We start from the raw sequence: 14,743 nt of genomic DNA on the forward strand, positions 1-14,743 counted from the left end.
GTCGTTGTCGCCTTCTAGAGCTCGCTATTCATGGAGATTGAGGAGTTGGAGCAGAACAACCTAATTTCTCTAAGTGTGGAGAGGAGAAGGGGGACTTTTGGCAGGCTGACTGTTCACTGGGCAGCTAATGGCAGTCTGGAAGACATTTTTCCCACTTCAGGAGTGGTGAGTCAGCTTTGCCCAGCCATCTTGTACACTCAGTGTAGTCATGACATGATTTACTATGTAGTGCCAATTAAAATATATAACAATAACACTGGAACATTTTTAATCAGAAAATTGACATGCACAGCCTACTGCCTATGAAACTAATGACTAACAAAAGCAAATACTAGTCTTATGATATCAGCAAGCGGAATTTCATTTAATTTCATTTCCTATTATAGGTAACGTTTTCAGAGGGCCAATCACTAGCCACGATCTCTGTGGCGGTGATAGCAGATGGCGTTGCAGAGATGAGGGAGAGTGTCACTGTTGCCCTCATGGATGTCACCACTGTGGGTCTGGAGGACCCAAGGCAGGCCGCTGTCATTGACCCTCAGCGAGCTCGGGCCCTCCTCACCATCCTACCAAATGGTTCACCTTTCGGTGTGATAGGGTGGCATCTAGACTCCCAGTTTACATTAATACAAGAACCACAGAGTAAGAGTCTGACTTACTGACTGAATAATGATCAGTGATAATTAGTCAGTAAATTTGTTTTTCACTGTATAACAATGCAGAGCTTTAGTCTGAATCACAGCATCACAAACCCAGTCAAAGAAATACTTATTCCTGGATTAAGCTTTCTGTGTGCCTGAAAAATAAACTCTCTCAGTTTAGCTGGTTGCCACATACTAGTAATACTTTTTTTTTTTTTGGATGAGGTTTCTTGGAGAGCTATTACGGTAATCACACTTTGAGATTTACAGTAAAGGCAATCTACAGGGCTTCCAGGATTTGAAGTAATTTAGGATTTATCTTAATCTGTGTTTTGGAGAGTTGCCCAGGATGTCAAAGTAGTCTAACATAACATATCCATGGTGTTCTCAAAATATTATTTTATGCCCATTTACTGATGTAAAAATGGGATTTTTGTTTATTCAGGTTCTTACTGGCATCCTCCGTGCCATCACATTTCCTAGAAACATATTTTTTCATTATTTAGAAAGGAAGTGAAGTTTTTGGTTAAATGTGATTCCACCCCGTGGTATTCATCACTGCCTCACACCATCTCTTTCCCTGACCTCCAGGGATGCCCATCAATGTGACTCTGTCCATAGTGAGGGAGCAGGGCTCTTCAGGTGAGGTGGCAGTGCATTACCAGACCAGGGCGGCTCTGTCCCAGCCCCCGTCCAATCAGGCCACAGCAGGACAAGACTACATCTCTAAAGACGAAACCGTCATCATGATAGACAGTGCAACTGTGGTCCTTGTCTCTGTCACCATCCTGCCGGTAAGGATGATGTGTAGGATGGAAAGTTAGTTTTAATATACCAGTATAAAATTTAAAAATGTTTGTTAGTTTGCCTTTGGTTCACAGACTCAACTGACAAAGACATTGGATGTGCGTGTACTTTGATAGCATTTGAGGCTGGCAGCAAACACAACCATTAAATTACATTCATGCTCCATGTTGGAGCCTAAGTGGTCTTCATCTAGATCTTCCTTTGCTAATGTTGATTATTGTGGCTTTAAATGTATAGATAAGAAATAATGAAATGTTAACCACGTCATAGAATAGAGTAAAACAATCTACTGGGAGGCTTTGCCAATCACTTTTGAGATGAGACATTAGAGCTTTTGGCCTTGGCACAGTCATAGGTCTTGTCCTCTTTTCCTTCAGTCCTTCAGCCTACACCTCATACACTCCAGTCCATCCTGACTTGTTGAACAGACTGCTGCTTTTTTCTGCCCACAATGTAATTCCTCTCTCTAATCAGCCTTGCAGCCATCGGACTAAAACTGATACCACCATGTGTAGGTCCACAGTGTTGTGAGAAATCCTAGCCACCCCCTCCTTTCCTCCAGAAAGATCTGTTATCCTTCCATACACTATTCCAAATTATCTTGGGCCCTTGATTCTATCTGCCTTCCTTTCTCTCTGTCTTTCTCTTTCATGGCTTTGCGCTCTTTCCTTCCCTTGCAGGCTCTCAGGCACATTGCAGAGGCCAGTGGTGTCTATTTTAACCTCCCCCTAATGTGACTGGTGATTATGTTGTGTGTTTAGACTAGAAGTGGGAGAACGCTTGAAAACATGACACAGGGCATGGTTTCTATTTTTTTTTCTCCGAAACTGCCAGCCGTCATTACAGCTGTCGTGGAGAGAGGTTGTATAAATGTTGTGAAATGTTGCTGCTCTTCTTATCCAAGACCATTGCTGCTTGCACAGTCAGCTGCAGCTAAAACCACAGAACTAAATTTAGTGACCAAGCTCGGGACTTTCAAAAAACATGTGTGTATGAGGGAGAGAGAGGGGGAGCATCTGTACATGCATGTGTGTGTTTGTGCATCCTTTAAGGTACGTGTACATGTGTGTTTCCCTAAGGATGACATCCCGGAGCTGGCAGAGAGCTTCTTGGTAAACATCACCGGTGTTGAGCTGATTGGCGGGTCTGTTGGAGCAGGCCAGCCCAGTGTGAAGAGGCCTGGTATGGAAGTAGCGGAGGTCACCATCCAGGAGAACGATGACCCCAGAGGGCTTCTGCAGTTCAATGTGTCTCAGGTGAGATCGTATTACCTGGGTAAGCTCTTTGTCTCTGAACCTGGATGGTCAAGCTCTGTAGATGATGATGTGTTGATACATAAAAACATGACCAAAAGACTGAATCAACAACAAATCTGTGTTTAAGCCTTAATAAAGCATTCCTTGTTATTTCTCATTGTCCATTCTCAGGATGTCCATGGGAGGGTTCTGGCCCACGAGTTGCCACCACCAGACAACATTTTCCAACTGTCAGTGGTGCGATTGGCTGGCACATTAGGAAGAGTGGTAATCTACTGGGAGGCTTTGCCAATCACTGCTAGTCTTGACGACTTCAGCCCCACCTCTGGGAATATCACCCTAGAAGATGGGCAGGTAAATGGATAAACTATCATAGTTTGAAATAGGGATGCACAATACATTTTTTTTTTCAGACTGAATATGAGTACTGAGTTCTCACTTTAGGGTATTCGCTGATACCGAGTACTAACATGAGTTGGCTCCTATGATTTAACAAAATCTTAGACAATAGGACACTCTCTCTGAGAACTTCCAGAGTGAAAAAAAAAAACAACATGAAATCATCATGACGCTTCAGTGCCATCTGTTACTCTCCCTGAGTTTCAGCAGACAAATTATAAAGCTATTATTGAATACAGCATGTCACTATCACTGTTCCAGTAACAGACCAAAAACCGGCACTGACATTCACTGAAACAAAACATGGAATAGTCATCAAGGGTTGCAACATTTGTGTCAGAGGGAACCACACATTAAATGGCCTGCACTGGAGTGATTTGTCAGCACGAGAGATTGAGCTCTCTCCAAGGTGCGTGCCTAGCTGTATCCTTGTCAAACAGCCCTGCATCCTGTCTCTCCCTGCACCTCTCTCTGTTTGGATGAGATTCATTTCTGTGCTTAGCCACAAAGATGGTCTGCAGCTGGATATTATTGGTTGTGTCTAAACATTTTTTTTCCACTTCTGTAGTGTTTGTGCAGGTGTTGGTTGCTGCAGTTTTTTACTGCTGGCATTATTAAATCCACTATACTCTGTGGTATGTTGATTTTTAGATGCCCCTTCAGCGTCTGTCGTTATATCATGCTGATATTGTGGTTTATCAGTGAATTTTTACAAGTAAGAATACTACAGCATAAGTACAATATTGGACCAGTACCCAATTCAGGTATTGGGATTGATGCATCCCTAGTTTGAAATGATGAGATGTCCAAAGTATCACACTAAGCCAAGACACGAGGCTGTCCAGAGGTTATTGCTAACAGCTTGTTAGGTGCAGGCTGTCCAAACCACAGTAGTTTGTATTATCTTGGAAACTGATGTGTATCTTGTATTTCCTCACTCTTCTTCTCAGAGAGAAGCCACAATTGACATAACCATCACGGATGATAAAGAGGTGGAGACTGCAGAGACCTTCACAGTGACTTTACTGCGTGTGATTGGTGGAGCCCAGCTAGGAGAGGTGACATCTGTAACCATCAGTATTCCACCTAACGACTCACCTCTGGGGCGATTTGGATTCCAGGAGCTGGAAGTGAGTGTAAAATAAAACTAACTCATGATAAATCATACTTTTTTTCCCCCATCAGCAGACTTGTTGTCTGCCAGTCTGGAATAGTTTCCATCATTCTAACATGATCACAGAAATAATAAACTTAGTTAAAACAAACCATGCCCCATTGGAAGGATTTGCTGTTCTAACATCACAAAAATGTATCTTATCCTCTCTCCTCCCAGGTTACTGTCAGTGAGCCAGAGTTTGATGATGACCCCGCTGCCGTGGCAACACTAGCAGTTGTGCGTAGTGCAGGAGGCGAGGGGGCAGTGACATTGGTGTGGCAACTAGATAACGAGGCCAGAAATGACCTCTTACCCCTCAGAGGAACCTTAGTCTTCACTGAGGTACCTACACAAAAAATAAAACATCTCACAAGATAGTCTTGTGATAGTTAGTAGTAGTTTTCATGTTTTCATGTTGGTAGACGGGCAAATGTAAAAATGAAGAAAATCAATTTATTACATCTTGTTTCATATGTTTCTTTCAATTGATGAAGGATAACAACTAAGGAAATAAGGAGAATTTTATATTCTATATTTTCTGTGCTTTCCCAACTTTACAGACTGAGTCTAAGAAGACGTTTGTGGTAAGAGCTCTCGCCGACTCTGTGCTGGAGGGAGATGAGAGCTTCTCTGTCCGGCTATTTCCTGATGAGAGTGGTGTCGTCATCGACCCCTTAAATGGTCAATATTTATGAAATCCTAATAAAAGACACACAATTAGTTGATGAAGAGTCCCAAAACAAGCATGTTTTCAGCAATTATCCTTTGTGGATGCATTCATAAAATCCAAGTTCCTGGTGTCTCCTGTGTTGCCGTCCTCCAGGTGTGGCCACCATCACTATCATGGGAGACACGGCTGCCCTGGGGATCGTTGGGATAGCAGAGTCCTCCAAGAACATCTTGATTGGTGAACCTCAAGGAGATTACAATGGGACTGCTGTTGTCAGGTGAAAAAAAATAAATAATTGATCAAAGAAGACATTTTTATTTTTCAAAGAGAGTTTTCGGTTTCACGATTCAGGTGGTCTGTTTAATTTGTGTTTGTGTGTATGTCTAACAGTCTGGTTCGAGGGCCAGGTGTTTTTGGGGAGATCCAGGTCTATTGGAACATCACTCCAGCTGTGGTTTCTGAGTTTGAGGAGATTTCTGGCATTGTGACTATGAGAGACAGACAGTCTGTTGCCACAATTATCCTTAAGGTACTCATTCTGCTAGCACAGTGTACCATCTGCGCTAAACAATGTTGTACAGTTCACTGAAAAATCTGTTTTAAATTTGGATTTACGTGTAACATTTAACATGAGAAATAACCAAATGAATGTGTCTTTTTCAGCGCTGCTTAAACTTAATACTTTACCCTGTTTAACTTTCAAATCAGTTGTATGAAAGCCATATGCCTTTCTGTGAATTTATACCTTTTCATATACCTTTCCATAAAAACATCTCTGTCAATTATCATTGTGCCAGGCCCTTGATGATGATATTCCAGAGGAGCGCCAGGTGTATCAGCTTACCCTGACGTCTGCCACTGCAGGGTTGGACATCAGCCCCTTAGCCAGACATGCAAGAATTACCATGGCAGCCAGCGACAGCCCCCACGGCTTGTTTTCCTTCACACAGCACCTGCTCAGGGTGACCGAGAAAGAGGGAATGGTGAGGTCATCAAAATGAGATAAATGTTAGTGTGTAACTGCGACATGATTGAGATGACTGAGTTCTTTGCTGACAGATTCAGATTCATATTGACAGATCCACTTGTGTGTCCACAGCGACTCTGTAGTTCAGAACTGAGTTGGTGTTCTCATAAACCTACAGCTAAATGTTTTAATTTCCTCTCCCTAGGTCAATGTGACGGTGATCCGCTCTTTGGGCACTCTGGGTACTGTATGGGTGACCTATCAGACATCGGGCAGCACAGCAGTCAGCGGGGTGGACTTCTCCCCAGCTTCAGGACGATTACTCTTCACTCCAGGCCAGATCGCACGACAAGTCATGCTGCGTATCCATGATGATGATCTTCCAGAGGGGCCTGAGGTGTTATACCTCAACATCACTGAAGTGGAACTATTCAACGTGAGGTAGAGCAATTTAATTGAGTAATGACATATGAATGATACATTTCTACAGCTTCATCAGAAAAAAACAATTGCACATGAGACTGGGAGGCATATGGACTATGGACTTTGTTGCAAAGCTTTCTAAACTGGGCTGAAACAAATTCAGCACAATTTAGTTGGAATAGTATACCCTATGTTTGAGAGATTAAAGGCATCTGTGAGTGACTGCATGTTCTGTGTCTCCCTCTGGTGGTCAGTGATGTGGACTACACAGTAAGAGAGTCAGGCCTCCAGCTGGATCAGCCTCCAGCTATAGGCAACATTTCCTCTATTGCAGTGGTCATCCTGAAGAACGACAACATTGAGGGTATTCTTGAGTTTGACCAGGACTTTGTCAACATAACAGGTGAGAGTAAAACACACACTGGCACTGAAGCTGCAGTTGAATTATGTACTATGTCAAATTTACAAGCAAGACACTACAATGACTACCATGAACACATAATGCTTATGATACTCTTTGTTGCTACTTATCAGAATGCTAATTTACTTTATATCTCTCTTGCAGTTGATGAGGGAGTTGGCATGTTGTTGATCCCTGTGGTGAGGAAAGTAGGTTCATATGGACTGGTCTCAGCTCAGTTCATCTCTAGAGGCCTGACTGCGACCCCTGACTTGGACTACATCTTGTCTAATGCCTCAGTGGTGTTCAGCCATGGCCAGAATATCAGCCACATCAACATCACTGTTATAGATGACGTGGACAGGTGAGAGGATTAAGGCTAAAGGAAGATAGAGCTAACAGGTCCAGACTAAAGGTGTATATTTTGTTTTTATTGTAGTAGTAACATTGATGTATGTCTTCGTGGGAAACTTTTAGCCTAGGACTGGGTTTTAGTGTGCATCTGTAGACAAAAGCATGAAAATGGGACATGCACATGATTGGTATAAGCTTTAATTCAAGCGTGACAGTCAAATTGATTATTTTCTTTCCATTTCAGTGAATACGAGGAGATGTTCGAGATCCAGCTGATAGGAACTACCGGGGGGGCAGTCTTGGGTTCTCACCGAATTGCCAGGGTAACCATCGCCAAGAGCGATTCTCCTAGCGGGATGGTGCGTTTCCTTAATGAGAGCCTAATCACTTTGGTGAACCCTGACTCCACCCTCAAAGTCACCCTCGTCCTGGAGAGAGTGGGAGGCTCACTGGGTAATGCAATGGTGAGATTGAGGAACAATTTCCTGGTATTGGGACATCACATCACTTGAATTCAGGCATCTCTTCACCTGTTAGACTTAAAAAATTCTCATTACTTTTAAAGACAGTTAATTTCTGGTCCCATTTTTATGGTTGACATCAGATAATCCAGAGTGGTCTTACTTTTCTACAGGTTGCTTGGAACATCCTTGGTCCCAACAGCAGAGAAGTCCTTCCTCCACTCAACACGGACATTCGAGAACCTGTGAACGGCTCCTTCTTTTTCAGAGATAAAGAGGAGGTCATGCACGTGATTGAGCTCCGGATTCTCCCCCATGGGGAAGTGGAGGTGGAGGAGACATTTATTGTAGAACTCAGCATCCTTTCTGGGGAAATGGATATTGACCCTCAGGCAGGCTCCATCACAATCAAGGTACTTTCTGATCCCTAGTCATGACTTCAAGCTCAGTTTCACTGTCATCAAACTGATGGTGTGAAGGGTGACCACAGGTTACCACAGTTATTTTTAGGTTCCAAAGCGCTTTTTGCTGAAGAACACAAATGCTAGCCTACATGCATAGCCTATATACTGCAGCCAACAGGCTAATCTATGCCATTAACCCATGTGCTTCTCTTTGCCAGATTGAGAAGTTTGGTGACCCTAATGGTATAGTGCAGTTTTCCGAGGATGCTCTTAGAGAACGCATCTTCAGTGAACCCACAGAAACAGATGGACCTCTCAACATCTCTCTGTTAATTACGCGACGAGAGGGTGTCATGGGTAATATCACGGTAAGATTTCATGAAACATACCATGTGTACTTTTTGTGCTGTGTTCATTTGAACTCTAAGCTTAGAATTTCTGTCTGAAAAATTTCTGATCTACAACCACATTCTGTTCATGACCTCAACTTGGGAGAAATGGATGCCGAGACGGGGAAAGTCTCATTTTCTACCATTGGAAATCCTGTGTGCAGCCATATTTGCCTATGTAGTAAACAAATCCTCCTTCGTATTGATTCAAATTGTATGGTAAACTAGAGATTGTGATTTGTTTTCCACAATTGAAATTGGAGAAGTAATGCCTGAAGAAATGCCAGAATTTCAAACTTCTATGTAATTCTGAGTTGGAGAATCGCTCAGTTCATTGTTACGGAAGTTGGAGCTTGTTTTTGATGAGTTCCAATTGGAATTGAATGCAGCATTATGCCCACTCTGACATACCTTGATTGCTGAAAAATAGCATACACAATACAAGGAGGTTGTATAAATCTGTCTACTCTGCCCCGCCTCAGGTCCACTGGCAGATCCAGAGCATCTCAGATCTGGTAGGCGACTTCCTAGCCTCGGCTGGCTCCGCTCTGATCCTGGAAGGCCAGAGGGAAGCAGAAGTTGTCCTCAGCTTGATGCCCGACACGGTGCCAGAGGTGGAGGAGCTTTACGTTGTCCAACTCACAGCTGTGGAGGGTGGTGCCACTCTGGATGCCAATCCAAATCGCACCAGCACCCGCATCAGGTTTGTTGTTATGGCACTGTTGTATTCAGTGGACCGTCAAGGCTTTCATCTACTGTGGTACAATGTTGCAGATTTGTGTATAATTTTTTGTGTTTATTAGATGTATTAGAATGACCAAATCTAGCTATGCTTCCCTCAAAACAAGCTTCTCTTCCCATTTCTATACTTCATCATTTATTAAAAGAACCTGGAGGCTGAGCTATATAAATAATTAAATAACTTTATAATTTATGATAATTTAATAATTGTAATAACTTTTAAGTAACGTTGAAAAACTATGCAAACCTCTATGAAAATCATAGCTCATTTCACAGCCACCCCCTAGGGGAGTCTAAGTTGAAAATCACTGATCTAACCAACCTGGAGTTACTCTCCCTCTGTCCCTCTCAGGGTGCGTGCCAACGACGAGCCCCACGGTGTGTTCACCCTGAACCCTGAACACCAGTCTATAACAGTGGTGGGTGAGGGGTTGGAGGTCAGCAGAGTTCTGGTTCTGAACGTGACACGGTTAGCTGGGCTCTTTGGAAATGCTAGCGTGGGCTACAGGATCACTGGAGGGATAGATGGAGCGATGGGCATTGAGGAGATCCTTGGAGAAGAAGCTGAAGGAAGGGTGTTTTTGAGAGAGGGAGAGCCCTTCACCACTGTTACTGTGACCATTAGCAGCCAGGTGAGGAGGCTTAAAGATGCCCATGCAAAGACATCATATATGTTCAACAGATTTCAGCAAGTGCCAAACACTGTTCTACAGATCTTATTTTATGTTATTGTTATGCACATCTTAATACATTTAGGTCACTTCATTATTTTCCTCCTTTTCTTAAGGTGTTTTTGTCTGTGGGTGAGAGCTTCACAGCAGAGCTGACTGATGTTAAGCTGGTCAGTCCTCTCCTCGGCCCCCTGCCTCGCCTCCTTCTGGATGCCAGTGTTGCTATGGTGACCGTGCCAGAGGAGGCTGCAAGCTCTGAGGTGATATGAAGTTGTTTGCCTTTTTGTTTTTGTTTTGTTTTTTTTTGTTGGATTTTTTTTTTTTTTTGGTAATATATTATTGATGTCCAAAGGGGAGCTCTTGGTGCCTTACTCAGGGATATTTGCACAGGGTGGATTCTTTCTGCTGTCACAAGGGCTTCAGCTGAAGTTTTATTGCTGCTCACCAAGCCATCCTCAAGTTGCAGCATATTCCTGCTGGAGACATGTCATGTCTCTATTTTAGGAAAATATTTCTTTAGCGTCCTGAATGAGCAACACAACTGTGAATCCCATATTTGTTTCATCTGTGCTGAAAATTCCTGTTATGGGTAGGAAATGTTAGATCAATAGCTCTCAATGATGTCTGGGATAACATACGCATCTAGAGGTCTGAGTGCCTCACTTTCAGCTGGGGGAGTAGGTATCAAAGCTCCTATGACCCCAAGCATCAGCCCTGCTGAAGTGTCCTTGAGCAAGACTCTGAAACCCCTACCAGCTCTCATGCAGAGTTGTTATTCTGTAGCTGAGTCTGCACTTCAACCTCCATGCTGTGGAACCAGTAAATAATTCCCCTACAGGAATAGTACTATCACGTTATTTCATTACTACTTGGCCAGAGAGCAAATGTGGATCCGCTGCACTGTATCTTTCCCTATTTTCTCTGAGCTTTCTGTCACTTTGCCCTCAACTGTATGTAACTGAATTAGTGGCCAGTCTGTCCTGTGAACAGTCAGCCCTCTGGTTTAATGAGTGTAAAAATCTAACGGATTTACAAACTGTCCTGTGGTGTGCAGGTTGGCTTTGCCTCCCTGGCTTTGCAGGTGTCTGATTTAGAGAAAGGCATCTGTGAGGCGGAAGTGACCCGTTCAGGGCTGTTTGGGGACATCAGGGTGGAATGGAGAGCTGGGTACCCTCCAGGACTAGTGCCCCCTGGGTTCAGTCTGGGACCTGTCATCCCCAGCTCAGGTAAGACACCCAGAGAAAGAATCAGCTCAGAGAAAGGCTGAAAAAAATCTTAATTGTCTCAAAACAAGCAAAGGATTCTGCCAGTTACTTTGTTACAACATCTATGTTGTCTTTTTAGTCTTTTGTTTTTATTTTATAACCTTTGCTGTGCTTTGGCTCTTGGCCAGGCTTTCGGTTGTAAAGGAGAATCTGTTCTCAATTGACTTGCCTGGGTAAAGAATGGTTTAATAAAAACAAACAAACAATAGAGTGAGATAATTTCACTGATTTCCAATAGATTTTTGTTTGTCTTGAGATAAGTCAGAATTAGGCAAATTACTTCACTTCATTAAATAACTTTTCAACATGGCAATGTTTCGTAATGCATACCTTTCTTTTTTATTAAACATAAATATAGGTACCATTTTCACCATAGTATCGCTGGTTGGCATTATACCAATCCTTTCTTTAGACTGATCACCTGCAATCTGACACAACAGCATGATGAAATTGCATCTCAAAGTGTGTGTGTGTTTTTTTTTGTTTTTTTTTTGTCCTTCTCAGGCTCAGTGACCCTGGCCCACGGAGAGAGGAGTAAAACTGTCTCTCTGATGGCTGATCCTGTTGTGTCAGAGGTGGCAACCTATGCCATTCACCTCACCACTGCCTCCTCCAGCACCACTGCTGCCAGCATTGTAACACTCAGGTAAAGGTTTGACAGCCATGTCATTCTGTGACCATTGTTAAAACTGGCTACATACTTAAGTGATATCATAATTAGATGGCTGAGTTCGCTCCTGAGGCATCGAGAGAAAAATTCAAGTCAGGCATCAGTATACAATAATGCACAGGTACAGACACATCTGCACCTGTGGGCTAACATACTTCTCACTGCTTAAGAGGATATTATTTTCAACAAATTGTTTGGATTCGTTTGGATTTAAAGCCACACAAGTCTGGGGTTACAGTGGGAAAGAGCCCATTACATGTGCAAAAAAAATATTAGATCTGTTCCCAGATCTACATAGTACAACTGAGTTAGTCACAATACAGTTATATTTTTAACAGCACTGCACTCAAAGCAATTTTCTATGTATGATAGTATCAAACATGACTAAGAACACCCTGTTAAAAAGGTGATGAAACTGATTCATGTGAATCAGTGCAGTATAGCATCACAGATGCACACAAAACAAGAAATATACATCAGAGCAGAAAACAGATTCTCAAAGGTCCCATGTGTCTGTATTGAAGATCTGACATTATTTTGAGCACATTGCAATATGAGCCTTCATAGACATCTAACCAAAAACAGGGGTAGGCATTTCTGTTTTAGAGCCTTTTCACAAAGTAGATCCTTTTAATATCCTTGGGAGAGCAAATGGAATAATTCAGCTTTTCGAGTTATCTCATGCCTAGGCAAGGCCACACAATCCTCACCAGAGTGGAGGTCCGCCATTGGGAGCGAAATCACTGTTAATAAGTTGATTTTTACAGAATACAAAAGGAGAGAACAACAGGAATGATTCACTACAAATGTTACCATCAACATGATTAAATAATGAAATGTAGGCTAAATCCTTGCGGTTTTCAGTCATATCAAAATTCAGCCTTACTCTGGTGTCCATCTACCGGTGCAGGTCAGGTTTCACTGTGGCGGAAGTGGAGCCACTGGGGGTCTACCAGTTTTCCCGCGACTCCCGCCAGCTGGTCATCGAAGAGGACATCCAGACTATAACACTCTACGTTCAGCGACTCTATGGTTCCCGTAGCAACCGCACACGCCTCTCCTTTGAGACCACACCGGGCACTGCAGCAGCGGGAGAAGACTTTGTGGCCGTACCCAATGGCTTTTTGGTCTTTCACTCCCCGCTGCAAACAAACGCCTCAATATCCCTTTCGATATTGGATGACCCCCTCTCGGAGTCCGATGAGTACTTCTTTGTCAACCTAACAGATGTTCAGACCGCTACACCAGACTTCCCTTGGGCAAATACGTATCCTCGCCTCAACCCTCAGCACAGTGTTGCCACAGTCACCATCTTGGCTAGTGATCGGACTGGGGGAGTGCTGAGTATTGGTCCCGGACTAGTTCATACAGCTGAGGATCGGGACGAGGAGACGCATCAGGAGAGAAGAGTGACGTTAACGGTCCGCAGGTCTGACAGTCTGGCCCGGTCTGTGAGGGTACGGATCCAGGCCTATGGAGGTGTGTATTTGTGTTCTCTCTTGTTGTATTTCTCAACACAGATGAATGATGAGGATGGATAATGCTGGATTCACAATATATTTTGATGTGCTATTTTTATGTCTTTGTTTCTAATTGTGTATTTTCATCCAGGTGGAAGCACAACAAGCTCACTTCTCCCTTTTGCTGTGGAGCCTAACGGGACCCTGGCAAAGGAGGGGCAAGACTTCCGGCTGGAGTCCACTGTCGTGTTCCTGCAGGCTGGACAGAGTGAGGCAGAGGTGGTTCTCCTCATCGTGGACGACTCTGAGCCAGAGGGACAGGAAGTATTCTTCATCTACCTCAGCGACCCCGAGGGAGGGGTGCAGATCACTGACAGTCCTGACCAGCAGGGCTTTGGGGCCTTTTCCAAAATCATCATCCTTGGTAAAATAAAGAGAGAGAAATCCTTATTTTCTAGAGTCATGTATATACTGTTCACTAACTAAGACCACGCCATTTGTGTATAGTTTAAATAGTTTATTTGATCAACGAGAAGATTCAGGAAGGGATAAGATGAGGGTCAATGACGATGGATGTTAGTGTCGGGGGGAGTGATAGAAGCTGGATGAGGGTGGATGACGTGTGCGGAGAGATGAAGGAGTCGAGGCTGGAGCGTCTAGGAACCCGGGGGTGGAGACTCAGGGTGGGGGCACGTCTCGATGAGCAATTTCTGCTTCATCATCCCCCGGTGGTTCCTATGATGAAGGAGAGAGTAGAATTACTGAGGGTTTAGGGGGGTGGGGTTTGAGAGAACTGAGACAACAGGAGAGGTGGAGGTTAGGCGTGCTTATATATGTGCGTGCAGGTATGTGGCTGGGAGAGGCACAGGTGATTTGGGTTAACGAGGCACAGGTGTTGTGAATTAGTGAGAAGCAGCGGGGCGTGGTCCTGTTCCTGAACTTAGTTATAATAATAACTTGATAAAGAGTATTCATTATTGAGCATTCATCATTATTATGTTCTTTTACAGTATATGCCAGCTAATGAAAGTTGCATTACATGCTCATCTGTTGATATGTCCCCCGGACTTCATCTCCTCCTGATGAGAACCTCAAATTAATCCCAACAGTCTCCTTTGGATCACTTCCTTGCCCTAATCAAATGGGGCCAAATGGATCCATGGACGTGACTTTGTTATCTCACAGAGTGATTCAGTGTTCTGCCCTACTTTCACTAATACAATTTTATTTGAGTCTAGGTCACTATTGCCCTGATATTGCTCTCCAAATACCATTTTGGGCCTCATGGCACTTACTTATCACATAATCAAATCCCCCTACAGATATTTGATTATTCGGTGTATTGATTACACAATGAATGGGTAATGATTACACAATGAATAGGTGGTTGCACAGTTATGGGGTAATCAGATTTCTACTCCTCCTTTCTCTAAATGTGTCTTTTGCTCTTTTCCGACCTCTACTCATGCCAGGGAGTGACTTCCATAACGGGATTGTGGGGTTCAGTCTCAATTCTCTGGTGGGCCAAGTTCTGGATGAGGATTCAGAGAACAGAACCACTCTGCTTTACCTGCAGAGGCAGGAGAACAGGTAATAAAACTATATTCAA

At 43.5% G+C, this 14,743-nt stretch overlaps 1 protein-coding gene across 1 annotated transcript in view; it reads left to right on the top strand.

Annotated features, from left to right (window-relative positions):
• Positions 1-14,743, top strand: part of adgrv1 (adhesion G protein-coupled receptor V1) — a 152,239-nt gene that overhangs the window by 59,012 nt on the left and 78,484 nt on the right. The window contains exons 56-80 of the mRNA XM_030059593.1: positions 19-165; positions 387-642; positions 1,233-1,435; positions 2,528-2,704; positions 2,876-3,058; positions 4,054-4,233; positions 4,437-4,601; positions 4,820-4,940; positions 5,083-5,206; positions 5,320-5,458; positions 5,727-5,912; positions 6,102-6,337; positions 6,574-6,722; positions 6,885-7,083; positions 7,318-7,537; positions 7,708-7,947; positions 8,157-8,306; positions 8,810-9,030; positions 9,421-9,700; positions 9,856-9,999; positions 10,794-10,965; positions 11,509-11,650; positions 12,585-13,153; positions 13,286-13,558; positions 14,607-14,724. Coding sequence (XP_029915453.1) covers positions 19-165; positions 387-642; positions 1,233-1,435; positions 2,528-2,704; positions 2,876-3,058; positions 4,054-4,233; positions 4,437-4,601; positions 4,820-4,940; positions 5,083-5,206; positions 5,320-5,458; positions 5,727-5,912; positions 6,102-6,337; positions 6,574-6,722; positions 6,885-7,083; positions 7,318-7,537; positions 7,708-7,947; positions 8,157-8,306; positions 8,810-9,030; positions 9,421-9,700; positions 9,856-9,999; positions 10,794-10,965; positions 11,509-11,650; positions 12,585-13,153; positions 13,286-13,558; positions 14,607-14,724 — 4,994 coding nt within the window. The remainder of the gene's footprint in view (positions 1-18; positions 166-386; positions 643-1,232; positions 1,436-2,527; positions 2,705-2,875; positions 3,059-4,053; positions 4,234-4,436; positions 4,602-4,819; positions 4,941-5,082; positions 5,207-5,319; positions 5,459-5,726; positions 5,913-6,101; positions 6,338-6,573; positions 6,723-6,884; positions 7,084-7,317; positions 7,538-7,707; positions 7,948-8,156; positions 8,307-8,809; positions 9,031-9,420; positions 9,701-9,855; positions 10,000-10,793; positions 10,966-11,508; positions 11,651-12,584; positions 13,154-13,285; positions 13,559-14,606; positions 14,725-14,743) is intronic.

Source organism: Myripristis murdjan, chromosome 9 (assembly GCF_902150065.1).
Source record: "Myripristis murdjan chromosome 9, fMyrMur1.1, whole genome shotgun sequence".
NCBI classification, from domain to species: Eukaryota; Metazoa; Chordata; class Actinopteri; order Holocentriformes; family Holocentridae; genus Myripristis; species Myripristis murdjan.